Source organism: Mytilus galloprovincialis, chromosome 10 (genome assembly GCF_965363235.1).
Source record: "Mytilus galloprovincialis chromosome 10, xbMytGall1.hap1.1, whole genome shotgun sequence".
NCBI classification, from domain to species: Eukaryota; Metazoa; Mollusca; class Bivalvia; order Mytilida; family Mytilidae; genus Mytilus; species Mytilus galloprovincialis.
Window position 1 is genome coordinate 1,331,795 of NC_134847.1, and position 27,860 is coordinate 1,359,654.

At 32.5% G+C, this 27,860-nt stretch overlaps 3 protein-coding genes across 3 annotated transcripts in view; 2 read left to right on the plus strand and 1 right to left on the minus strand.

Annotated features, from left to right (window-relative positions):
- Window positions 1-27,559, plus strand: LOC143049638 (uncharacterized). Its single transcript, XM_076223238.1, has 5 exons — window positions 1-176; window positions 19,682-19,962; window positions 21,222-21,451; window positions 22,661-22,988; window positions 25,691-27,559. Exons 2-5 carry the CDS (start codon window positions 19,749-19,751, stop codon window positions 27,496-27,498), a joined length of 2,580 nt encoding a protein of 859 aa, XP_076079353.1. The 5' UTR covers window positions 1-176; window positions 19,682-19,748; the 3' UTR covers window positions 27,499-27,559.
- Window positions 1-27,860, plus strand: part of LOC143049636 (uncharacterized) — a 193,982-nt gene that overhangs the window by 32,717 nt on the left and 133,405 nt on the right. The gene's annotated exons all lie outside the window — the stretch shown is intronic.
- Window positions 1-27,860, minus strand: part of LOC143048762 (centrosomal protein of 162 kDa-like) — a 60,262-nt gene that overhangs the window by 11,543 nt on the left and 20,859 nt on the right. The window lies entirely within an intron of this gene.

Genomic DNA, 27,860 nt, shown 5'->3' on the forward strand with positions numbered 1-27,860 from the left:
TATGTCCCCTTTTAAATTCGTGACAGATTTTACAGATCTTGACAGCTAATTGTTGAAAGTCGAATATACTTTGTAAAGGGAACACTGGTGTCAGAAAAGATTAATAGAAGTATCGATTAAGATAAGCAACGACTTCAGTACAAATGAAGCAGAGAACAAGATTTATTTACATAAAAGTAAGTCTATTTTCGATTTCCATTGATAGTCTATCTGCGACAAAATAAACTGTTAAAACACCTATTTTATTAATATTTTATCCAGTCAAAAGTTATTGTGTAATAATTCTTGTTTTAGGCGATGGAATTAACTTGGTTTTCAGTTGCATGTATTGTAATCATATGAAGAAAATGTCTTGCTAAACATTTTTCTCAGTTAAAAGCTGCAAAGGGAGATAACTCAGTGTTATTTACTTATTTATTTATAAATGGTAAATTTACCATTTAAATTCTCAAAATCTTTACTAGAATTTATCTTATAGATACAAAATCTGCATGACACCATTTTTGTCTGTATTGCTTTTGTTTAAGTATGCTTTTGCTAATAAGTTTTTTGGACTAATACTTTAAAGTCCCAGGAAGTTTTGAAAAATAATTATCAGGTAGAATGTGAAATTAATTCATTTGCACTACTATTTTGTTTTCAAATATCAAAATATAGGGCTGTGTGGCATATTTTCAACGTTTATATGCCTGGAACTTTTAAGAGTTTTAACTTACACTAATATTCTGTACTACGTACCTTGTACGCTTACCTCAACCTAAAGGTTTTCTGTAAGAGATAACTTTGTCCTGGTAAAATATGTCTGGGCAGACATACATTACCATGATTACCAGTAGAAAAAGTCCCTAGAGTGTTTAAATTTTCGTGTGTGCCTGGGTTTCCAATAAAAATAATACGAGACTTGAAACTCAATTGTCACGTATTTAACATCGCATTTATAAATGATCTGTATGGAAAAACTTTGGATTTCAAATATTTTGGCCACGAGCATCACTGAAGAGACATATTTTGTCGAAATGCGCATCTGGTGCAACAAAATTGGTACCGTTGATTTTATTACTGCCAAATGTTCTCCACTTTACAGACCTTTGGTCCATGTCAGATATAAATAATATATCAATGCTGGTCGAAGGCATCGTTAACATAATCATTCCAGGCTTATCTACGGATCACCAAAGGCCATTCCTACATAGGATACAATGTCCGTTTACAAAATATTTTGTACACACGTTGATAATTTTGTATTGGACGAACTTTTTTGGAATGAACCCTGCTCTTTAAGAATAAAGACTCCGAGTTACGTTCGTCATATCATGATTTCAAAGCTTTCAACATCGATTTCAAACAAATGCTTTGAAACTCTAAATGCAAGTGTTCATGTCAAACGCTCACGCGATACCAAACGGACTAGAACCTATACGGGAAATATAAAACCCGAGGATTCCGGTAAAAAAGTTTTGAGCGGGAAATACAAATATGTCAAATATAAGATTTTTTGTAGGAACGGAAAAATGTAATAAAATAAAATCTTGCTGATAAATACAAATAAAATTTAAGATTTTCAGGCGGAACAAATTTATAGGGTCGGTCGGTAAAGGGCAAACAAACAATATTTTAATTTAAGCCCGATTCAATAACTAGAATCATGCAAACAGACTTAAGAAAAGGGTATGTAACAAGTCTTACTATTTTTATGCCCCATTTATGGGCATTCTGTTTTCTGGTCTGTCTGTCCGTCCTGCTTCAGGTTAAAGTTTATGGTCGAGGTAGTTTTTGATGAAGTTGAAATCCAATCAACTTGAAATTTAGTACACATGTGTTCCTTATGTCATGATCTTTCTAATTTTACTGCCAAATTAAAGATTTTACCTAATTTTCACAGTCCACTGAACATAGAAAATGATTGTACAGATGGGAAATCCATGTACTTATGACACATTCTTGTTTGAAGAAAAAAAATTACGTCATTACGATATTGGAACAAAGCAGGCTGGTTTAGTGGGGCTGCGTTTATGGTAATTCAAGTAACCTTTTTTCACCTTCTTCCACCTCAGAGCTATCAGCTCTTTGATTTAAATACTGGTTGAATTATTAGAAGAATTTATCAAAATACTTTAATTCTGAATGAATAAAAATTAGGGAATTTTAAATAGAATATTTGTTTTGGTCTTTTTATGAGTAATTATTACATGTTTTAACAATCAATGACAATATCATATATATGAATATGGGCGTTCTTTGATATGTTGAATCTAATCATGTATTTAGATTTTTAATTTTCGGACCTGTCATTTACAGTCTTCAATTGAAATTAAACTTTATTTGAAGAAAAAATGAATGTTTGAGATTCTTTTATATGCTGATTCTAAGGGTATATTCAGGATTTTAATTTTGGGCACAATATTCAAGTTGGTCCAAATTGGGCATGTCGGGTTCCTAAATTGAACTTTGTTTGATTTCATCAAAAATTGAATTATTGGTGTTATTGGATATGCCCAATCCAACAGTGTTTTAGATTTTTTGATATTGGGCTTGGTTTTCAAAGTTTCTCCTATTTGGGGTCTTGGAATTCTTGGGTTTCTTTATATGCATGCTGATCCCAACCATGTATTTAGAATTTGGATATTGGACCATAATTGGTAAATGTCCAATTCTGATATATTTAGTATTTATTAAGTAAACCACATTCATTCTGTGTCAGAAACTATGCTATATTAAATATTTAATCAGACTTAAAATTTATAGATGTACAAATGTATAATCATGATAATGCACAACTAATAGAAATTGTAAGTTGAGTTAAAGTTTAAAATAGATTTTGCTGATGTAATATTAATTTTAGTGATTATTGTGTATGCATTAATTGTGTATCACTGACATACCCAACATCTCTTTTTATACGACCGCAAAATTTGAAAATTTTTTTGTCGTATATTGCTATCACGTTGGCGTCGTCGTCTGCGTCGTCGTCGTCGTCGTCGTCGTCCGAATACTTTTAGTTTTCGCACTCTAACTTTAGTAAAAGTGAATAGAAATCTATGAAATTTTAACACAAGGTTCATGACCACAAAAGGAAGGTTGGGATTGATTTTGGGAGTTTTGGTCCCAACATTTTAGGAATTAGGGGCCAAAAAAGGGCCCAAATAAGCATTTTCTTGGTTTTCGCACTATAACTTTAGTTTAAGTTAATAGAAATCTATGAAATTTTGACACAAGGTTTATGACCACAAAAGAAAGGTTGGGATTGATTTTGGGAGTTTTGGTTCCAACAGATTAGGAATTAGGGGCCAAAAAAGAGCCCAAATAAGCATTATTCTTGGTTTTCGCACAATTACTTTAGTTTAAGTAAATAGAAATCAATGAAATTTAAACACAATGTTTATGACCACAGAAGGAAGGTTGGTATTGATTTTGGGAGTTATGGTCCCAACAGTTTAGGAATTAGGGGCCAAAAAGGGACCCAAATAAGCATTTTTCTTGGTTTTTGCACCATAACTATAGTATAAGTAAATAGAAATCTATGAAATTTAAACACAAGGTTTATGACCATAAAAGGAAGGTTGGTATAGATTTTGGGAGTTTTGGTCCCAACAGTTTAGGAATAAAGGGCCCAAAGGGTCCAAAATTTAACTTTGTTTGATTTCATCAAAAATTGAATAATTGGGGTTCTTTGATATGCCGAATCTAACTGTGTATGTAGATTCTTAATTTTTGGTCCCGTTTTCAAATTGGTCTACATTAAGGTCCAAAGGGTCTAAAATTAAACTTAGTTTGATTTTAACAAAAATTGAATCCTTGGGGTTCTTTGATATGCTGAATCTAAAAATGTACTTAGATTTTTTTATTATTGGCCCAGTTTTCAAGTTGGTCCAAATCGGGGTCCAAAATTAAACTTTGTTTGATTTCATCAAAAATTGAATAATTGGGGTTCTTTGATATGCCAAATCTAACTGTGTATGTAGATTCTTAATTTTTGGTCCCGTTTTAAAATTGGTCTACATTAAAGTCTAAAGGGTCCAAAATTAAACTAAGTTTGATTTTAACAAAAATTGAATTCTTGGGCCTCTTTGATATGCTGAATCTAAACATGTACTTAGATTTTTAATTATGGGCCCAGTTTTCAAGTTGGTCCAAATCAGGATCCAAAATTATTATATTAAGTATTGTGCAATAGCAAGAATTTTTCAATTGCACAGTATTCAGCAATAGCAAAAAATCTTCAATTGCACAGTATTGTGCAATAGCAAGAAATCTTCAATTGCACAGTATTGTGCAATAGCAAATATTTTCAATTGCACAGTATTGCACAATAGCAAGAAATATCTAGTTGCACAATATTGTGCAATAGCAAGAAATTCCAATTGGATTTCAATTGGAGTTATCTTTCTTTGTCCAGAATAGTAGTTGAATCAACTTAAATCATTGTTTTATACAATATACAATGTATATTCACTTTTACTACCAACTGATAGATTAAAACAATCTTTTTTTTTACATTTTAATATTTTATGATGTATTTAAATGAGTAGTTATTGTTGCAAACTCCATTAGAAATTTGAATTGAGATCAGTTTTGGAAAAAGGGAAAGGAGGATGTGAAAACAAAATGGGGGGGGGTAAATTTTTCTCATTTCAGACTTCATAAATAAAAGGAAAATTTCTTCAAACACTTTTTTGAGAGGATTAAAATATTCAAATGCATAGTGAATTGCTCAAAGGCAAAATTTGTTTTTTAAGTTCATTAGACCACATTCATTCTGTGTCAGAAACCTATGCTGTGTCAACTATTTAATCACAATCCAAATTTAGAGCTGAATCCAGCTTGAATGTTGTGTCCATACTTGCCCCAACCGTTCAGGGTCATTAAAGTCTAAAGGGTCCAAAATTAAACTAAGTTTGATTTTAACAAAAATTGAATTCTTGGGCCTCTTTGATATGCTGAATCTAAACATGTACTTAGATTTTTAATTATGGGCCCAGTTTTCAAGTTGGTCCAAATCAGGATCCAAAATTATTATATTAAGTATTGTGCAATAGCAAGAATTTTTCAATTGCACAGTATTCAGCAATAGCAAAAAATCTTCAATTGCACAGTATTGTGCAATAGCAAGAAATCTTCAATTGCACAGTATTGTGCAATAGCAAATATTTTCAATTGCACAGTATTGCACAATAGCAAGAAATATCTAGTTGCACAATATTGTGCAATAGCAAGAAATTCCAATTGGATTTCAATTGGAGTTATCTTTCTTTGTCCAGAATAGTAGTTGAATCAACTTAAATCATTGTTTTATACAATATACAATGTATATTCACTTTTACTACCAACTGATAGATTAAAACAATCTTTTTTTTTACATTTTAATATTTTATGATGTATTTAAATGAGTAGTTATTGTTGCAAACTCCATTAGAAATTTGAATTGAGATCAGTTTTGGAAAAAGGGAAAGGAGGATGTGAAAACAAAATGGGGGGGGGTAAATTTTTCTCATTTCAGACTTCATAAATAAAAGGAAAATTTCTTCAAACACTTTTTTGAGAGGATTAAAATATTCAAATGCATAGTGAATTGCTCAAAGGCAAAATTTGTTTTTTAAGTTCATTAGACCACATTCATTCTGTGTCAGAAACCTATGCTGTGTCAACTATTTAATCACAATCCAAATTTAGAGCTGAATCCAGCTTGAATGTTGTGTCCATACTTGCCCCAACCGTTCAGGGTTCAACCTCTGCGGTCGTATATAGCTGCGCCCTGCGGAGCATCTGGTTATTTATACATTTATAACCTTGCAGAAATAAATGTTATTAAGGGGAAGTATATGTAATTTTACATTTGGATTCTGCTTGTAAAAACAGACCAGAAAATAATTAAAAAGGGATAGCCGTTTTTCGTTTCGCAGATACAAGCTGTTGAAATTAACAGCATGATACGCCAGAAAGACAAAGTATATGTAGGGAAAATCATAAAAATCAGCAGATATTTTTACTTTATCAAGATTTCCTTAAATTTGTTGGTCCACAGAATTTTAAAAAAAAATCAAACTGTGATTTAAAAAATGAACGACAAATCTATTTATGCAAAGAAAGTCCTTAATAAGCAACCGTGCAAGTTTTCAAACTATATATCCTCTGGATTAAGTTTGATTTTTAGCGGAAAATTAAAAATTATTTGGCGACGTTATTGGTGTCTACTGTAACGTCACCATAATGTCTACTCTATAATGCTATTATACCGTACAGTATCGTATAAACACAAATCGTGAGTGTGTGTAACACATTTTCCTAAGCATTGCAAATACTAAAGCGTAATCAATAGGAAATAAACTGACTAATTTTTAGGGATATTTCTGCTGACAAAAAAAATGCAAATTGGCAAAATAAATTTACTGTGAAAGAAAATTCCTCTATAGAGACTTTAACTCCATCTTTTCTAGATTAGACAGGGTTTCATATCTTTTTTTAAATGTTTGTATTTGTGAATTTGTTCTAATCATTATGAAACAAATATCAAGTGTAGTTCTTTCACTAAACAATTCAAAATTTGGTGACTATGTGGAACGCATCTATCCCATCGAATTGGAGATAAAGGATACTACAGATACAGTTAAGTCAGCTTCATATCTTGACTTACATCTAGAAATTGACAATGAGGGTCGGTTGAAGACAAAACTTTACGACAAAAGAGATAATTTCAGCTTTCCAATTGTGAACTTTCCATTTCTTAGTAGCAACATTCCAGCAGCACCTGCATACGGGGTATATATCTCTCAATTGATACGATATTCCCGTGCTTGCATTTCCTATCATGATTTTCTTGATAGAGGGTTACTGCTCACAAGGAAGCTATTAAATCAAGAGTTCCAAATGGTGAAGTTGAAATCATCCCTTCGTAAATTTTACGGACGCCATCACGAGTTGGTTGACCGTTATGGAATAACCATTTCACAAATGATATCGGATATGTTCCTCACGTCGTAACTACAATCCCCTTCCCTTTCATGAATTTGACCTACCGAATTAGACTATTTACCGGATTTGTAATCACATAAGCAACACGACGGGTGCCGCATGTGGAGCAGGATCTGCTTACCCTTCCGGAGCACCTGAGATCACCCCTAGTTTTTGGTGGGGTTCGTGTTGTTTATTCTTTAGTTTTCTATGTGTCATGTGTACTATTGTTTTTCTGTTTGTCTTTTTCATTTTTAGCCATGGCGTTGTCAGTTTGTTTTAGATGTATGAGTTTGACTGTCCCTTTGGTATCTTTCGTCCCTCTTTTAAACAGTATTTATTAATGAAAAATTACAACAATAGAGTGTTATAATTATTACATGAAATTCAAATTTCATGAATATGGGATTCAGAAAGAAGTTTTTAAAAACTTATTAAATTAGTCTTCCAAATATCGAGTTTGAATTGTCCAGGTTAGCACAGCGTTGACAGAATTATTCTATACATATTCAAAAATTCAGTTATAATTATTAGGATTGCGTTTACATGTCTTATTTGTTAAATCTTATCTGTGCTTGTATTTGAAAAAAGTAAATATAATTTTCTGCATCTTTTCATTTTCATCATTTCTGGCGCTATTCAATTTATTATTACGTACAAAAGTTATTCTATTTGTCAAGTTCACACATGTGCACATGACACAACTATTATTTTTAAATTTCTCGTTTTGATCCCTTTCCCTTTTTAGCTCACGTGGCCCGAAGGGCCAAAGTGAGCTTATGCCATAACTTGGCGTCCATCGTCGTCTGTCGTCGTCTGTCGTCGTCCGTCGTCGTCTGTTGTAAACTATTTCAAGAATCTTCTCCTCTGAAACTGACTAGGCCAAATACTTCCAAACTTTAAGTGAATGTGCCTTAGGGTATCTAATTTATAAATTGTATCCGAAGTTTTGATCTATCAACAAACATGGTCGCCATTGCTAAAAATAGAACATAGGGGTCAAATGCAGTTTTTGGCTTATATCTCAAAAACGATCGAAAGCATTAAGAGCAAATCTGACTGGGTAAAAATGTTCATTAGGTCAAGATCTATCAGCCCTAAAATTTTCAGATGAATCAAACAACCCATTGTTGGGTTGCTGTCACTTAATTGGTAATTTTAAGGAAATTTTGCAGTTTTTGGTCATTACCTTGAATATTATTATAGATAAAGATAAACTGTAAACAGCAAAAATGATCAACAAAGTAAGATCTACAAATAAGTTAATATGACCAAAAATGTCAATTGACCCCTTAAGGGGTTATTGTCCTTTCTGTCGTCGTCTGTCGTCGTAAAAATTAAACTATTTCAAGAATCTTCTCCTCTAAAACTGACTAGGCCAAATACTTCCAAACTTTAACTGAATGTTCCTTAGGGTATCTAGTTTATAAATTGTATCCGAAGTTTTGATCTATCAACAAACATGGTCGCCATTGCTAAAAATACAACATAGGGGTCAAATGCAGTTTTAGCTTATATCTCAAAAACGAAAGCATTTAGAGCTAATCTGACATGGGTAAAAATGTTCATTAGGTCAAGATCTATCAGCCCTAAAATTTTCAGATGAATCAAACAACCCATTGTTGGGTTGCTGCCACTTAATTGGTAATTTTGAGGAAATTTTGCAGTTTTTGGTCATTATAGATAAAGATTAACTGTAAACAGCAAACATTACCAGCAAAGTAAGATCTACAAATACGTTAATATGACCAAAATTGTCAATTGACCCCTTAAGGGGTTATTGTCCTTTAATGACAATTTTTCACAATTTGTTCATCATATTTGCTAACTTTAAAAAATCTACTCCTCTAAAACTACTCAACCAAATTCAACAAAACTTCAACTGAATGATCAGTAGGGTGTATAAAATAAAGTTTGTGTTTTATTTTCTATTTCGTCAAAAAACATGGCCGTCATGGCTAAAAATAGAACACATGGGTAAAATGCAATTTTTTTGCTTATATCTCAAAAACTCCAGCATTTAGAGCAAATAAGACAAGAGGTTAAAGTATTTATTTGGTCAAGGTCTACCTGTCCTGAAATTTTCAGCCGAATTGGGTAACTGGTTTTTCAGGTATAATGCCCCCGAATTGAGGATTTTAAAGAAATTTTGCAGTGTTTGGTTATTATCTTGAATATTATTATAGATACAGATAAACTGTTAATAGCAATTGTATTGTGAATCTTCAGATTGACCTAGACTGTATCTTAATCAAGTGTAGGGCAAACTCATGCCCATTTCTTTCCAGAGGTTCCTAAGAGGCTTTAAAAGGTATTTCCAGGATAGTACATGGCCTTTGTTACTCTGTTTAATTTACAACAAACATTAATTTATTAATTTAGTTAATAAGGCATTGTTTACCAGGTGAGCGATTCAGGCTCTTGAGAGCCTCTTGTTTTGACTACATGACAAAGCATGATATAATGTTTGCTGGAGTTTCAGTAACAAAGGAAATAATTTCTTGTACCGTTATTTGTTAAATATCCACATGATCATGATGTACGACTCCCAAAATATAAGAAATCTGAATATGCATAATTATTATCTTGAGATTTTTTATGGCTGTAATAAGGTCAATAGAAGAACCCACATATGAATTTCAGCAAAATAAAACAGTTAGTTTTTTTTATATAACTTCCCGTTGCACAGATCATTGCCTGTGTTATGCCTTAGCATTGTGTATATTGTAATGCTATAGCCGTATTGTATATTGTAATTCTAAAGCATTGTGTATAGTTATATGCTATAAATGTACTGGTGTAATGCTATAAATGTACAGATGTAATGCAATAAGATATTACCAAGGGGGATGTTATGAGAATGTATCAATCCAGCATTTGATGCTGGACAAAATGAACCTGGTGTAATTTTATTAGAATGTATCCAGTGTAATGCTGATAAAGTCAGCAATAAATTCAGGACTTCGGGGAGAGTTTGGAGAGTCAACAACCTGGCTTTGCAAGTTGGCCAGAAGACTGTTGATTATGTAATGCTATACAAGTTTACCTTGTGTATAGGGCCATACAAATTGTGCCTGTATTTAATGCAAATGCTTTTTTTTTAATATAATATAAGCATAAGGAGATTTGGTATGATTGCAAATGAGACACTACCTGCCACAGTTTAAGGTAGATCTGATGTTTTTAGCTCGTCTGACCTGAAAGGTCAAGTGAGCTTTTCTCATCAATTGGCGTTCGTCGTCAGTAGTCATTGTCTTTTGTTAACTTTAACAAAAATCCTGTCTGAAACTAATGGCTCAAATTTAACCAAACCTGGCCACAATCATCACTATATAGGGTATCTAGTTTAAAAAATGTGTCCGATGACCCCGCCTGCCAACCAACATGGCCGACATGGCTACAAATAGAACATGGGGGTAAAATGCAGTTTTTATACGCCCGTCTACGGGACGTATTATGGTATACCGTTGTCTGTCCGTCCGTCCGTTGTCAACATGTGGGACATTAACTCAATAATGCTTTAACCAATTTGCATAAAACTTTGGTGAATTGTTTATATCTATTGACCTGAGCTCCCTTTTTTTTAAATTTTTTATGAATTTTTGATTTAATGTTTCCGAGTTATGGGGTTATATTCATTACAAAAGGGAGATTTTTCAGTTTTCAGACAATAACTCAATAAGAATGCTTTCAACAACTTGCAAGAAATTGTGGTGAATTGTTTATATCTTTTGACATGAGCTCCCTTTCGATTTTTATAAATTTTAGATATTACATTTCCGAGTTACAGGGTTTTATTCATAAAAAAGGGTGATTTTCAAGTTTTTCACAAAAAAAATGAAACTTTGGTGAATTGATTATATCCATTGATTTGAGCTCCCTTCAGAATTTTATAAATTTTACATTTTACATTTATGGGTTCAATTCGCAACAGCATGGTGTAGTTAATTCTCCCCAGAAATTTTTGAAGGCGCAAAATTCAAGGGCGCTTAACTTTTTCTTTTGGGGTAAACTATTGTGACACGAAAGCAATCAGTCATAAATATGGCATGCAATATGAATTTTAAAGCTTTGTGACATGTGTTTAATAATGCATAGTATTTATAAATTAATAGAATATATACATGTATGAAATGAATTGATTTCAGTCAATTAAAAGTAAATAAAGTTCAAGAAAAGATCCTTCTGTTCTTCTTGGTCTTCCAGTGCTGAACAGCTTCAGAAATATCTATCTCTGCACTCTCTTCTCCTTCTAGGGATATGGTTACAAGACAGTTTGTTATCTTATTTGATAGTCTGTTCCTCAACTCTGTCTTGATCCTCTTTAGGGTTGAAAATCCCCTTTCACATTGTCTAAAATATAAATAAATTAATACCTGAATTTTTATATTTCAACTTAAATAAATAGTATGATAAATGAAAAGATAATGCATATTCATGTTATCATGGTTATGATGTAAAAGATTTAATTAAGGATGTATGTATTTACCTGTAGTAGACGTAGGCAATAATAAGCAAACAGTTGATGGGCTGGACAATAGAGGAAAACCTGCTGCTAACTTGCCAGCTAATTGCTGCATGATCAAACTAGCAGATAGAGACTTGAGGCTGTCATCAGTGTTAATTGTATTCTTACAAAAATCTTCTCCTCTGAAACTGCTTAGACTAATTAACCAAACTTGGCCACAATTATCATTAGGGTATCAAGTCTAAAAAATGTGTCTGATGACTTCACCTGCCAACCAACATGGCCGACATGGATAAAATAGAACATAGGGGTAAAATGCAGTTTTTGGCTTATATCTCTGAAACTTAATTATTTAGAGCAAATCTGACATAAAATAAAATGTTTATCAGGTTGAGATTTATCTGCCCTGAAATTTTCAGACGAATCAGGCAACCCCTTGTTGGGTTGCTGCCCCTGAATAAGTAATATTATGGAAATTTTGCAGTTTTTGGGTATCATCTCGAATATAATTATAGATAAAGATAGACTGTAAACAACAGTTATGTTCAGCAAAGTAAGATCTACGAATAAGTCAACATGACCAAAATTGTCAACTGTCCCCTTAAGGAGTTATTGCCCTTTAAAGTCAATTTTTAACATTTTTTCGTAAATATTTGTTAATCATCTCCTCTGAAACTACTGAGACAAATTAAACCAAACTTGGCAAGCCTCTAGTTTTTATCTGAGCGTCCATTCTGGTCATCTTGCAAAAATACTTTTTTGTTTTAAAAATATTTTACCAAGTATCATTCAATATACATGATATACAACAAAATACATTAAAACTTGAAAATTTATAGATTGAACTATCAATAAATGAATGAAAATAAGGCCTGTAACGCCCTATTGGTTTTTTTTTATGCCCCCGCCGTAGCAGAGGCGGCATTAAGTTTTAATTACCATTGTCCGTCTGTACGTAGTACATACGTACATACGTACGTATGTCCCAAAAATGGTTTCCGTTCTCTAACTTGAGTTTGCCTCAACCAAATGTTATGAATTTTGGTGGCGTCATTTCAACTGTTCTAGAGTTATGCCCCTTTATAAATGGAAAAATTGAAAAAATTTTAGTTTCCGTTCTCTAACTTAAGTTTGCATCAACCAAATGTTATGAAACTTAGGCACAATGCTTAAATTACTACAAAACACAGATCAAGTTGAAATTTTGGTGGTGTCACTTTAATTGTTCTAAAGTTATGCCCCTTTATGAATGGAAAAATTGCTAAATTTGTAGGTTCTGTTCTCTAACTTGAGTTAAAATACCTCAACCAAATGTTATGAAACTTATACATAATACTTATTGCAACATATTACATATCAAGTTTGAAATTGGGTGGCGTCACTTAACCCGTTCTTGAGTTATGCCCCTTTATAAACATAAAAATTGCTGAATGTTTTGTTTCCGTTCAGTCTAACTTTACTTTGCCTCAACCAAATGTTATGAAGCGTATACACAATGCTTATTACCACTTAATACTAGTGTTTGAACGACCGAATACCGAATACCAAAAATGCTAACCGGTTAACCAGACTTTTTTTCAATTTTGATAGATTTGATATCAATTTGTATTGAAATCATTAAATAGTTATGTATTCTTTAAAAATTGTCACCATGGTAATTAATCTGACAGATAAATTGTCGATTGTATTGATTGCTATTGTTAATTCAAAAACATAAAATTAATTAGAACTTGTCTCTCAGCTCGGGGCAAGATCTTAAGGAAACATAAAATTAGTATACATGTTTTTTTAACAGTACGTAACTTCAAATCAGTAATACGATTACATTTTGCTATTTACTTCATTATTTCATTTTTTGATCTAATATTATGAAGACCTACATCTGAATGGGCAATCTTCGTTGTGCAAGTCTTTGTCATACTTTAAACGAAATGCTAACTCAAAAGTTGTTACATGCAAACCAATGTGAATGTAATCAATGTAAACAAGATAGAACGAGTAGCAGGCTTAATCATTTCAAATTGAATTACTCCATATTATTTTTGGAGACAAGAGAAAATGAAAGAATCAGCGGTTTCAGACTTATTTAAAAATTCTACGAAATCAAGAAGTTTTTTTTTATATTTCCATCTGAAGTTAGTACAAAGGCAACAGCTGATACGGTGTATTTAAATATTAAAAGTCAGGAATTTTCACAGACAAGCCTTATAATACCACAGGACAAACTTCAATTCATTGTATCATAAACACGTAAATGTATGACTTGGATGGAAGGTTGTCACACTGACACTCATACCACATCTTCTAATATCTATATGTAGGGTACTATAGATAAGGCCTTCAAACATCAACTTTAACTATCGGTTAACCGGTTAATCGGTCGAACGATTATCCGAGTAACTGGTTAGGCAAAAGTGCACGATTTGACAACACTACTTAATACAGACCAAGTTTGAAATTGAGTGGTGTCACTTTTACTGTTCTTGAGTTATGCCCCTTTATAAAATTAGTGCAGTGATTTTTTCGTTTCTGTTCTCTAACTTTAGTATTCCTCAACCAAATGTTATGAGACTTATACACAATGCTTAAGCTTATTACCACAACAACTCGAATCAAGTACAAATTTAGGTAGATTCACTTTTACTATTCTTCAGTTATGTTCCTTTATATCTTTATATGATATGCGGGGGCATCATCTGTCCATGCATGGATATAATCCTCATTTATTTGGATATATATCAGAAGTATTAATGAAAAAACGAATTTAGCAGGTTTTATCGTTTAATGTTGCCTCAATATGGTAAAATTAAGTTTCCCCTATATAAACACAATACCCTAAAAGTGTAATACCACCAAATCATAGTACGTCAAATCATGTGCGTACGAAAAGGGTAAAAAAAATATATTTCCTTGAACTTGACAGTTGTAGGTAATTAATTTTAGATTTCATTGCATTTTAAAAATTTCTGGGTCGTACAAATATAGCTTGGGTGTTTCAAAAAACCATTATTTTTTTAACTGGTGTTTCTATAGAATATTTTAGGTACTTGAGGTTACATGGTTACTTAAAGCTTGTACACAGGTAAAAAAAGAAGTGAAAATTTGATTGGTTAACTTCCAATGAAGGTTATTTTCTTATATGATATTAAATGTTATGGGAGATTTTTTCTATTGTACTGGACAGGATAAAACTTTACTCATGCCAAGTATTTCTTTATTTGAAACAAAGATAAATTCTGCAATTTTTATACGACCTGCAACATTTTTTGCGGTCGTATATTGGTATCACAATGTCGTCGTCCGAAGACATTTGGTTTGCGGACAATAACTTTAGTATAAGTAAAAATAAATCTATGATATTTAAACACAACGTTTATGACCATAAAAGGAAGGTTGGGATTTATTTTTGGAGATTTGGTCTCAACAGTTTAGGAATTAGGGTCCAAAAAAGGGCCCAAATAAGCATTTTTCTAGTTTCCAGACAATAACTTGTGGAATGGTGTATGGATCTCTCTGAAATTATACCACAAAGGGATATGGTAAGAATTGCATTGGGGGGTTATGGCTCAAACCGTTAAGGAATAAGGGGGCAAAAAGGGGGAAAACAAGGGTTTCCAGGTTAATGGACAATAACTTAAGTACAAAACATAATTTAAAAGCAGTGTAAGGTAATTCAAGCACATTTGAATGGGGGTGATGGATGATAAGGGTGTTAAACAAATAGGAGGGGGGATTTTTTTCCCTTTTTCCCTTTTTTTTCCTTTTAAGTTATATTTCTGATTTATATATAACAGCAAATATTAATGATATGGATTGATTTCATCAAAAATTGAAATATTGGGATTCTTAATTTTTGGTTATGTTTTCAAATTGGTCTAAATTGGTTCACTGTGGAGGTTAAAAGGGTCCAAAATTAAACTTTGTTTGATTCCATCAAAAATTGAATTCTTGGGATTCTTTGATATGCTGAATCTCACCATGCATGTATTTAGGTTTTGGATATTGAACAATAATAGGTAAATTAAAATAAACGTTCTTAGACCACATTCATTCTGTGTCAGAAACCTATGCTGTGTCAAATATTTAATCACAATCCAAATTCAGAGCTGTATCAAGCTTGAATATTGTGTCCATACTTGCCGCAACTGTTCAGGGTTCGACCTCTGCGGTCGTTTTAAGCTGTGCCCAGCGGAGCATTTCATTGCTATTTGTTTGCTAGCTCTAGTATGAAATATGTTTGAGCTGTTTCTAGAAACATCAAATACATATAACATTATAATATTGTATATCAAAGTGTTCAGTGGGAATAAATTTTTATACTCAGAATTCATTATTCTTTGTTTGGTTTTTTTTTGCATTAGAGTTACCTCCCTTACAATGGTTCTATACTTCTAAGGAAAGACTGGGATTGAGCTTGATGGTATATGCTCCAAGTGGGATTTAAAAAGTTTGGGGGGTACAATATTTTCTTAAGGGGTTTATATTTTTTTTCCAAATTTTTGAAAAGTTTCAAGAAGAAATCTTCAATTGCATAGTATTGCACATTAAATTTGTAAGATCTTTGACCACATTTATTTTGTGTCAGAAACTTATATTATGTCAAAATTTGATCACACCCAAATACAGATAATATAAAGCTTGAATATTGTGTCCAAATTTGCCCAAACTGTTCACGGTTTGACCTCTGTGGTTGTATCAGGCTGCGCTCAGTGAAGCATTTTTTTAAAGTGTAAATTCAACAAAGACTTAAATAGGAAAAAATCAGTGGTGGTATTACACCTAAATGTCGTTAATTGCAATGTATTATTACAAAAAAACAAGGTCCGTGATCCTAAGTTTTTATATAGAAATTTGAAATTACATTGACCGAGAAGTATTTTTAAGAAGTTTACGAATAGCTGTCAGTATTGTCAAACATTTAGACACCCCATCTACCTTAATGAATGTAGTGGATGTAAGCTATTATAAAAAGCAACCATACAGCCTTCAACAATGACAAAAATCCATAACGTATAGTCAGTAACTGTTATAAAAGGCCCCTACATTAATTTTGTTACATTATTTTCTTCACTCTCTCCGTTCTTCTCTATACCTTATACGCTTATACTTTTTTCTATTATAATCTTCAATATTGAGACTTAAGAAGAAACATTTTACTTGTATTCAATACTTTATGAATGACATATATATTAAAGGACAACAAAAGAATACTGACAAATTTCGCTATCCCTTCGAAATCGGAATTTGATCAAGAAAAAACAATAGGTTCTGTTTTTATCATACATCATTTGTGCATGTGTAGTTTCAGTTTCAACCATGGTTCTAAATTTAGATTTTACTTTCCCCAAAAATTGTGTACTAGAATTAAGACACCTATAGCTGTTTCTTTTATGCAACTTTTGATGACATAGATTTGACTTATTCTGAGATAAATATCACATGCAGTGAGTGCTGACTTCTTAATTCCGCGTGCAATGTTTTGTGGATGGAATCAGATTTTTTTGTTGCTATTAATTAGCTGTAAATTGTTTTTTTGATAATTGTTGCAGTAGTGGTAGATTAATTACCCCGTAGTATATTTAATACTTTTCACATAAATATAAATTATCCTAAATTTTCAATTGCATAAAAAATTGCATAAAAACGAGACATAGACTAACGTCTTTCTTGTTCAAGACACAAATTAACATGCACTATACCAGTAATTATGTGTAACCTACAATTTTACGCTACACTGTGAATTTCATACAAAAATGAAACTATGATTTTTCAAATAATATTGAGGGGGCATATCATGCAATTCTGAGTTTGATACGACTACAAACAGAATTGTGACTATTTTTTTGTGTTTATTTGGTTATAAATTTGTTGTTTAAGCGTTTCACTTTCTGTTGAAATTAAAACAAGTCAGTGTGAAGTCATATTGTGTACCTGCTCCTCCTGCTTGTCTAAACGATAAAAAACAGTGACAATAGAGTCAGACTAACTCACAATAGTATACTTAGATTTCTGATTGGAATCATTCTCATAATTTCTTTGAAGTTTTATTATAAGATAGCACAGGAATACTTGTTTGGACTCATGATAGACCACACAAAGTCATTTTTATTTCATGTGCCTATTTCCCGTCCTTGGAGTAGGGGACATAACTTGTGTAACTAACGGCGCACATTTTTATCTTAAATTCCGCTAGAGCCGTGGAATTCTGTATTTATTACTTCACCTTAATTCATAGTATGATCAATACATGTGTAAACCAAATCAGTCATATAAGTATTGCATGGCACACCATATAAATGCATTTTTTACCATAAGTTGATGGATGTTAGTCATATAAATGATGAACTGCTGACATTTGTTTTAAATGTATTGAAGCAATTGATTTGAAAAGTATATCCTAATGATTATGTGTTTGAAGTTTATTTGTAATCTGGTGACTACATGTAGGGCATTACCTGTGTTATATCTATTATCTTGTAATTACAGGTGGCAAATATTTCAGGCATAAGTGGAATCTAGTAATTACATTACATTTTGCAAATATTTTACTTTTTTGGCAAAGGAGTAGGTCCGGTAAGGGCCGATTTTGGCCCCAAATTTCAGTTTCATCTAACGAGATATTTAGGACACTTTTTAAACACTTAAGTGTCTATTTTAATTGATTCGATTAGTTTATGCTAAAGATTTTTACTGATTCAGTCATTAAAAACGCTCCGATTGAAGCTTAATTATGAAAAATCTATCAAATATGCCAAAAAACGTCACTGTTCAGATGGTTTCGGAAACCGTCTAAAATTTAACTAAAATGCTATAATTGTGAAGATTTCAGTAATTTAGCATGACTTTATGATGCTAGTACACGATATATATGCATTGTATTGTCAAAAACAGCACATATTTATGTAGCAGAAGCATTTACTTTCCAAAAAATAGCTAAAAGATTACATTTTCACAATTTTGCAAAACTGCTTAATTGTGGGGCCAAAAGGGGTCTTACTGAACCTACTCCTTTGTAATCTTGACACATTTGTATGCCCCTTTGGTAGCGGAGGGGGCATTAAGTTTTATGAATCCGGGTCCGTTCTCGCCCATTCACGTTCGCGCCCACTCATGTTCGCCCCTTTCATGTTCGCACCCTACATGTTCGCACCCAAAGTCCGTTCGCACCCTACATGTTCGCGCCAAATTTTAATTGGTTTTTTTGTCAATCAAGTTTTGGCAAATATATTCTTATAAGTATAATTGTTGTCATTGTCTCAAAATAAAGTGAGGCAGCATTTTTTTTTGTGTTGAATCATGATGTTTTGGATAGTGCTTATTGCTAAAAAGAAATGATAATCCTTTCTTAATAAAGTGGGATTCTGTCAAAGTTTTATTTTGTGTACTCTTAATCATGCTTTGGTTAGTTAATTGCTATAACTATTACTTTGTTTCATAGACTAGTTCAAAATAAAGTGAGATTCTGACTACGTTTTTTTTTGTGTGTTGAATAAATTTCATCATGTTTTGGTTATAATAGTGTATTGCTATTTTTTATTGTTTCATTGTTTCAGATCAAAGGGACCAAGCTGTGTGTTTTTCATTTAAAACAAAAATTCAATGTTTTACTCATACCAAGCTATAAATACATTCAGTATTTACACCAAAGCGATTTAAAACAACAATCATGATTTTCCAATTATTCAACTGGAATTTGAATTAAAATTAGGCACGAATGTATAGAGTTCGAACGGACCTTGGGCGCGAACGTGTAGGGTGCGAAAGTGTATTGGGCGCGAACGGACCTGATACCAAGTTTTATCCTTGTCTGTCTGTAGGTCCATCCGTCCAAAAGTTGATTTCAGTTCTCAATAGTCTTTATAAGTTTACCTCATCCAAATGTTATGAAACTAAATATACACAATGTTTATCATGCTTATTAACACAAAATATAGATCAAGTTTGAATTTTGGTGGTGTCACTTTAACGGTTCTAGAGTAATGTCCCTTTACAAATGGAAAAATATGCTGATTTTTTTTTTCTGTTCTCTAACTTCAGTTTGCCTCAACGAAACGTTATGAAACTAATACACAGTACTTATTAGAACAACACTCAGATCAAGTACAAATTTGGGTAGCATCACTTTTACTGTTCTTCAGTTATGTCCCTTTATAACTTTATATGATATGCAAGCGGGAACATCATCTGTGTCTCATGGACACATTCCCAATCTATTTGTAATTCTTTCTTAATAGTTGATATGTAATAGACTTGTATCTTTTTCAGTGCAACATGGACCATAAAGTAAAAATGTTTTAGTTATGTATTGACAATCAGAAGAATTTCATGAATAATGGCACCTCTTTTAGAAGAAATAGAGAATTATATCCGATTAGCCTTGTTATTGAAAGGAGTGTCACCAAGAGCAGTCCGTAATTTCTTTGACAAAGAATTTCCACCTACCTATCTCCCATCAACATTAAATAAAAACTACAACACTCTCTACGACTTGTTTAAAAAGAGAATCTTGAACCAGGCTCAGTGGACTCTTTTGTTTCCCAAAAATGGTAAGTATTTCATGTGTCTATAGAATATTGTAGTTCTGCTTTCAGGTAGGTTTGTTAATAATTCAATCTGTTATATAATGTATTTTTGTCGAGCCTAGGACTACTGACGTATAGATTTCCACATGATAAAAATATTTACTGTACTTTAAAAATAAACTGTTTTATAGGTAAACACAAGAACTATTTAATCTAGTGAATACAGATACAGTACAACGTTCCAACAATTTAAAGAGCATAATTCTGGCTTGATAAGTAATGCGAAATAACCTGTGTCTATTTCAAGAAGTTTTTTTTCCTCTTATATTATATTTCTAAAATTAAGGGTAAAGTGCATCCGGTGTACTGTTTAAAGCACATGTAACCTTACCTGCTCTAAGAGATTCAACTACTAACATCTTTAATAGTCACATAGTAATCTGTTATTTACAGGGCCCACAGAGATGGCTCCAATCTCAATGAAGTCTAGTTTGACAAGTCTTTTTTCTAATTTATGTTTCTACCATGGTAAACTTTGAAAATTGTGATCATATGATAACAATCACTTAAACAAAATGAAACAAGAGGCTGTTCCTTTCAGAGGTCGAACCCCAAACAGTTGAGCAAGTATGGACATAACATTTAAGCTTAAAACAGCTCTTAATTTGGATCGTGATTGAAGATTTGACACATCATAGGTTTGTGACACAATCTGAATGTGGTCTAAGAACTGGACAATTTGAAATCGGACCTATTATGGTCCAATATCCAAAATCTAAGTTCATTGTTAGAATCAGCATATCAAAGAACCCAAAGAATTCAAATTTTGATGAAATACTTATAAGCTACAATTCTGTTCAAAGGGAAATAACTCAAAATAAACAAGAGACCAAATGGCATAAAAATTATTATTAATTTCTGTTCAAAGGGAAATAACTCAAATTCATATAATAAAAATCAATTTTGCTACTGAAAGGTCTACAACAACACAACGAGACAAGTTGAAATCGTGAAAATTGAACTTGACCTTCATTTAGTCACAGGAAACAACATATTTAAATTTTAAAAAATTTCTTCTAAGCGTTTTCATTTTAATGAATGGACACTGTTTGGCAGAAAGTTACTCATCTTGATGTAGTACATGTAGATGGTGAATTTCATTAAATGTGTAGTACATTCATGGTGCTGTATGAATTTATTATCGACAGTTACATTTACTCGGGCGAATTCTATATTTAGGGATATGAATAACCGTTGACGTTCAATGTCTTTTGTTGATACAGGTGTACCTGATTCCAAAGCTTTTGATGTAACATTGATGATCTGTTTGATCAGAAATTTGACATCTGTCAATCCTCCAATTAACGGATTTGACTATCTACCACTACCAGGGGAGACGACCCCAGGGCCTGATCTTGCCAGGATTAAGTGGTACAGAAATATATTAGCTCATCATGATAGTAACACCATGCCAACATGTGATTTCAATACAGCATGGAGAAATGTAGTAGATGTAAGTACATTCTTAATAAAATAATAATGTTGTACAATGGTTCCTAGCAACTATAGGTCTGTATAATTTATGCAACGAGCAAAACCCATACCATAAAGTAAACTATAAAAAGACAAGGCATGATGAACACAATGTTAAAAAGAAATTAAACAACCCAATTTATTAATGCAACAACAAATGAAAGTTTTAGACAGAAATCACAGAAAACCACTAAATGGAAAGCTCCTGATTTGGGATAGACATGTAAAGATTGTGGTATTGATAAACATGTTAGTGAGCACTCAACCCATCTCTAACCTGTGACAGTACAACCCATCTCTAACCTGTGACAGTACAACCCATCTCTAACCTGTGACAGTACAACCCATCTCTAACCTGTGACAGTACAACCCATCTTTAACCTGTGACAGTACAACCCATCTCTAACCTGTGACAGTACAACCCATCTCTAACTTTTGATAGTACAACCCATCTCTAACCTGTGACAGTACAACCCATCTCTAACTTGTGACAGTACAACCCATCTCTAACCTGTGACAACCATCTCTAACCTGTGACAGTACAGCCCATCTCTAACCTGTGACAGTACAATCCATCTCTAACCTGTGACAGTACAGCCCATCTCTAACCTGTGACAGTACAGCCCATCTTTAACCTGTGACAGTAGTGTAAAAGAGAGGCAAAAGATACCAAAGGGACATCCAAACTCCTAAGTCGAAAATGAACCAGCAAAGCCATGGCAAAAAACGAACAGTCATGTAATGTTTGTAACAGAATAACATAACATCAAACTTCAAATAAAAATTTAAAATAAGTTGTAAAGGGGTTGACTCATCAGACAGACACAACAAAAATCTGGTAAGAGTAAAGAAAAAAGCACATCGAAAAGTACATACAGTTACTGACAACTTATACTAATAAACTAATACATGAAATATATCGTGCTTCCAAGACTAAGATATCAATCAGTACAAATCATCCAGTATGTTTAGTTCAAAGACATCATCATATTATAAATTGGTCACAATTGCAATTAATTGACTCAAATGTTGGAATATTTTTTTTTATTTCTCATCCTGGAACATATATTTCCTGAGGTTATTTTCATCATGATATATTTAAAATCTATACCTGACCCAAAATAATTACTATTTATGTATAAAGATTGCAGCTCTGTTTATTGTATCTCTTTGAAATATTTATTTACAGGCTGTAAGTCGATTGGGTGGTGTGCCAATTAATCAAGAGTGTCAAGAGCTAAAGGTGAAAATTTTAGATCAGTCTAACCAGGAAATTATGCTGGAAATCAAACAATCACAGGAAGAAATGAAGGAACTGAGACGAACAATGGACATTGAAAACTCAACCATCAGGGAAAATCTTAGAAATTTGCAAGATTCCCACAGTACATTGCAAACAGAACACTCAAGCACTACCAAAAAGCTGATAGATCTGAAAGATTCCCATAGTACTTTACTAATTGAACACTCAAAAGTCACAGAGATTTTAAAAGACCCAATACCATGGAACATAAGAGGTATATATTATAATTGTATAACAAGAAGATATGGTAGTACTATAATGGTTATTCATGGGTCCTTATACAAACAGCTTCTTGAAGTTCTTCTATATTTTCCATGTTATCTATTTTTCAATCCAGTAAAATTTTGAAAATATTACCTGATTACGTCATTGTATGTTGGATTTATCATAAATATTAGGAGGTGAAGATAATACTCTGAAATAATATTAGCAATTGAATTTTGCTTTTGCAAGAATCATTCTTAGCGTATTTACATGTAGTTTAGATAGTTTAGCTGAACATGTTCCAGGCATAAATCAAAACAGGAAAGACATTTAGATGCTTAACAATGCAAACAAGGTAGATAGAGTCAACTTAGTTTAGACAAGGATATTAACATGTTTTAATAGCTAAATTATTTTGTATTCATTTAGTAAAGATGCCTTATGCTTTGAAGTTTCAGGATTCTATGACCATGATGACTGCAAACAAAAAAAACCTAGATGTTTTTTTTATATTACAAATTAGATCAGCTATGTGGAGTAATAATGTTAATTGGGTAATTCCATAGTCCTTACCATGTGTCAATTCAAAAGATCATACCATATGTCAAATCAACTGTCCATACCTTATGTCAAGTCAATTGTCAATACTTTATGTCAAGTCAATTGTCAATACTACATGTCAAGTCAATTGTCAATACCATATGTCAAGTCAATTGTCAATACCATATGTCAAGTCAATTGTCCATACCATATGCCAAATCAATTGTCCATACTATATCTCAAGTCAAGTGTCCATACCATATGTAAAGTCAAATGTCCATACCATATGTCAAGTCAATTGTCCATACCATAGGTCAAGTCAAATGTCCATACAATATGTCAAGTCAATTGTCAATACCTTATGTCAAGTCAATTGTCCATACATTACATTTCCATATGTCAAGTCAAATATCCATACAATATGTCGTCAAATGTCCATACCATATGTCAGGTCAATTGTCCACACCATATGCCAAGTCAATTGTCTATACCATATGTCAAGTCAATTGTCCATACCATATGTCAAGTCAATTGTCAATACGATATGTCAAGTCAATTGTCCATACCATATGCCAAGTCAATTGTTTATACCATTTGTCAAATCAATTGTCCATACCTTATGTCAAGTCAATTGTCAAAACCTTATGTCAAGTCAATTGTCCATACCATATGCCAAGTCAATTGTCCATACTATATCTCAAGTCAATTGTCCATACCATATGTCAAGTCAAATGTCCATACCATATGTCAAGTCAATTGTCCATACCATAGGTCAAGTCAAATGTCCATACAATATGTCAAGTCAATTGTCAATACCTTATGTCAAGTCAATTGTCCATACCATACATTTCCATATGTCAAGTCAAATATCCATACAATATGTCAAGTCAAATGTCCATCCATATGTCAAGTCAATTGTCTATACCATATATCAAGTCAATTGTCAATAAGATATGTCAAGTCAATTGTCAATACCATATGTCAACTCAATTGTCCATTCCATATGCCAAGTCAATTGTCTATACCATATGTCAAGTCAATTGTCAATACCATATGTCAAATCAATGTCCATACCATATGCCAAGTCAATTGTCAATACCATATGTCAAGTCAATTGTCAATACCTTATGTCAAGTCAATTGTCAATACTTTATGTCAAGTCAAATGTCTATACCATATGTCAAGTCAATTGTCAATCCATATGTCAAGTCAATTGTCAAATACCATATGTCAAGTCAATTGTCCATACCATATGCCAAGTCAATTGTCCATACTATATCTCAAGTCAAGTGTCCATACCATATGTCAAGTCAAATGTCCATACCATATGTCAAGTCAATTGTCAATACCATAAGTCAATTGTCCATACCTTATGTCAAGTCAATTGTCAATACCATATGCAAGGTCAATTGTCCATACCATATGTCAAGTCAATTGTCCATACCATATGTCAAGTCAATTGTCCATACCATATGCCAAGTCAATGGTCCATACCATATGTCAAGTCAAATGTCCATACCATATGTCAAGTCAATTGTCCATACCATATGCCAAGTCAATTGTCCATACCATATGTCAAGTCAAATGTCCATACCATATGTCAAGTCAAATGTCCATACCAGATGTCAAATCAATTGTCTATACCATATGTCAAGTCAATTGTCCATACCATATCTCAAGTCAATTGTCAATTCCATATCTCAAGTCAATTGTCAACACCATGAGTCATGTCAGTTGTTTATACCATATATCAATTTAATTGTCTATACCAGACATCAAATTTTGAGTTTGACTGTCCCTTTGGTATCTTTGGTCAAGCCTTTTGTCCATACCATATGTCTAGCCTTTTGTCTATACCGTTTGACAAGCAAATTGTTCATACCGTATGTCAAGTCTTTTACCTATACATAGCATGGATAGATCAAGCCTGTTGTTTATTCCATTTGACAAGCAAAGTGTCCATACCATATGTCTAGCCTTTTGTCTATATCATTTGACAAGCAAAGTGTCCATACCGTATGTCAAGCCTTTTACCTATACCAAGCATGGATAGATCAAGCCTTTTGTTTATACCATATGTCAAGCAATTTTTTTTACCATATATGTCAAACATTCCTTAACTTTTATCTTAAAAAATAAGTATTCAAAGAATTGTCAATTCTTCTTTTTCAGAACAAATTAATGAGGAATTAGAAAATTGGAAAAAAGATGACAAAACATTTATAGAAACAAACGGAGCAAAATGTGTATTAAAGTGCATTAAAGAAAATGGTTGTGTTGTTGTCACAGCAAGTTCTGGTAGTGGAAAATCATCATTGGTGCGTCACGTGGCTTTACAGATGCAAAATGAAGGATATGAGATTTTACCAGTATCAAATCCTAAGGAAATCATCAAGTGGTACAATCCAATTAAGAAGATACTGTTTGTTGTGGATGATTTTTGTGGAACATATAATTTAAATCCAATTAAGTTTGAAAACTGGAAAAATCTGATAGAAAAAATTAAAGCTTTAGTAGAAAAGAAACCAGTTAAGTTAATTATGTCTTGTAGACTACAGGTTTATCATGATAGGCAGATGGAAGCGTTATCATTCTTTCAAGGGTGTGAATGTAATCTCCTGTCTGCAGATTTGTGTTTATCTAGAACAGAAAAACAATCCATTGCTGAATTTTACCTGAAAACAAACGCTTCTGAGATCAGTGAATTATATGACATGTTTGACTGTTTCCCTCTTTTGTGTCAATTGTACAGCAAAAATCTAAAACTAAACATTGTAAATTTCTTTACAAATCCATTTACAGTTTACAAAGAAGAGATAGATAAATTACAGACAGAGGGAGCACATGTCAAATACTGTGCACTTGCTCTATGTGTAATGTTTAACAATCAGTTGAAGGAAGAATGGCTTACTGAAGATGTAGATGAAAACATCAAAACAATTATAAAGAACACATATGAAGCTTGTAAAGTGTTGGAAGGGACGTCACGATTGGTTTTACGTGATGAGCTGGATTCACTTACATATACATATATCAGAAAGGATGGTGAAGTCTACAGAACTATTCATGATAAACTGTTTGACTTTCTTGCTTTTTACTTTGGCAGTGTGATGATTTATTGTGTAATTAAAAATGCTAACAGTCGTTTTATTCGTGAAAGGTTTTCATTTGAAAGAAAAAGCAATAATGATGAATTTACAATTATTGTACCAACGAGATATCAGCAAGGGTATATAAACAGAATGGTAGATGACTGGTCAAAAGGAAAGGTACAAGATGTCTTCTGTAACATCAATATTGTCAATTGTATCTTCAGACAACAATTCCTTATACATATACAAAGCTTAGCAATATCACAACAAAAACAATTGGCCAGTTCATATGACATTAATGACAAAAGTACTCCATTGATACAGTGTTGTTTTATAGGAGATATTGATCTGATCAAATGGTGTATTCAACATTGTATCAGTATTGTAAGCCATTGTCGTAATACTGATAAGGTATCACCTTTATACATGGCATCTGCATATGGATATACTGAAGTAGTTCAGATGTTAATAAACAAAAAGGCAGATATTAATAAGTGTAAAGATACTGGAGTATCACCTCTGTACATTGCTTGTCAGGAAGGACATACTGAAGTAGTTCAGATGTTAACAAACAATAAGGCAGACATTAATAAGTGTGATGATAAAGAAGTATCACCTCTGTACATTGCTTGTCAGGAAGGACATACTGAAGTAGTTCAGATGTTAATAAACAATAAGGCAGACATTAATAAGTGTACAGATAATGGAGCATCCCCCCTATTTATAGCATGTTATATAGACCATGCAGAGATTGTTGAATTTTTATTGAAACATAAAGCAGACTGTAACCATAAATGGAAAGGACTTACACCATTAGATATTGCTAGAGGAGAAAACCATACAAATATTGTACATTTGTTAGAGAAATGGAACAAACAATCAATATAAATATTATGCATCGCAGTGGTTTAAGGACAATTATGAGAACACTATAAATTGTAAAACACTTGCTTCAAATTTTTATTTCGCAATATTAAAATAATGCAATGTTAATTAACTTCTCATGTCGATTTATGTTTATGAAGACAAGGTCAAGATGAACCCTGCTAAAGAGACATGTATATCCTATAATAATTCTATACACCAGACACAGCTAACCGATCATTTATTGTATCTGAAAAAAACCAGACCAAAACACAAAACATTGATCAATGAACCATGAAAATAAGTTCAAGTTAAAATGAAACCTACCATTCTGAAATATACACCTTACAATCATTTTATATACCAGACTTAGTGGTTATAGTATC

What these genes read in the sequence shown, in the direction of transcription:
- LOC143049638 (XM_076223238.1), top strand. Translation starts at nt 19,749, where the DNA reads ATGGCACCTCTTTTAGAAGAAATAGAGAATTATATCCGATTAGCCTTG. An exon ending in TCTTTTGTTTCCCAAAAATG is followed by an intron (nt 19,963 to 21,221) that starts GTAAGTATTTCA and finishes TTGTTGATACAG; the next exon opens with GTGTACCTGATTCCAAAGCT. An exon ending in CATGGAGAAATGTAGTAGAT is followed by an intron (nt 21,452 to 22,660) that starts GTAAGTACATTC and finishes ATTTATTTACAG; the next exon opens with GCTGTAAGTCGATTGGGTGG.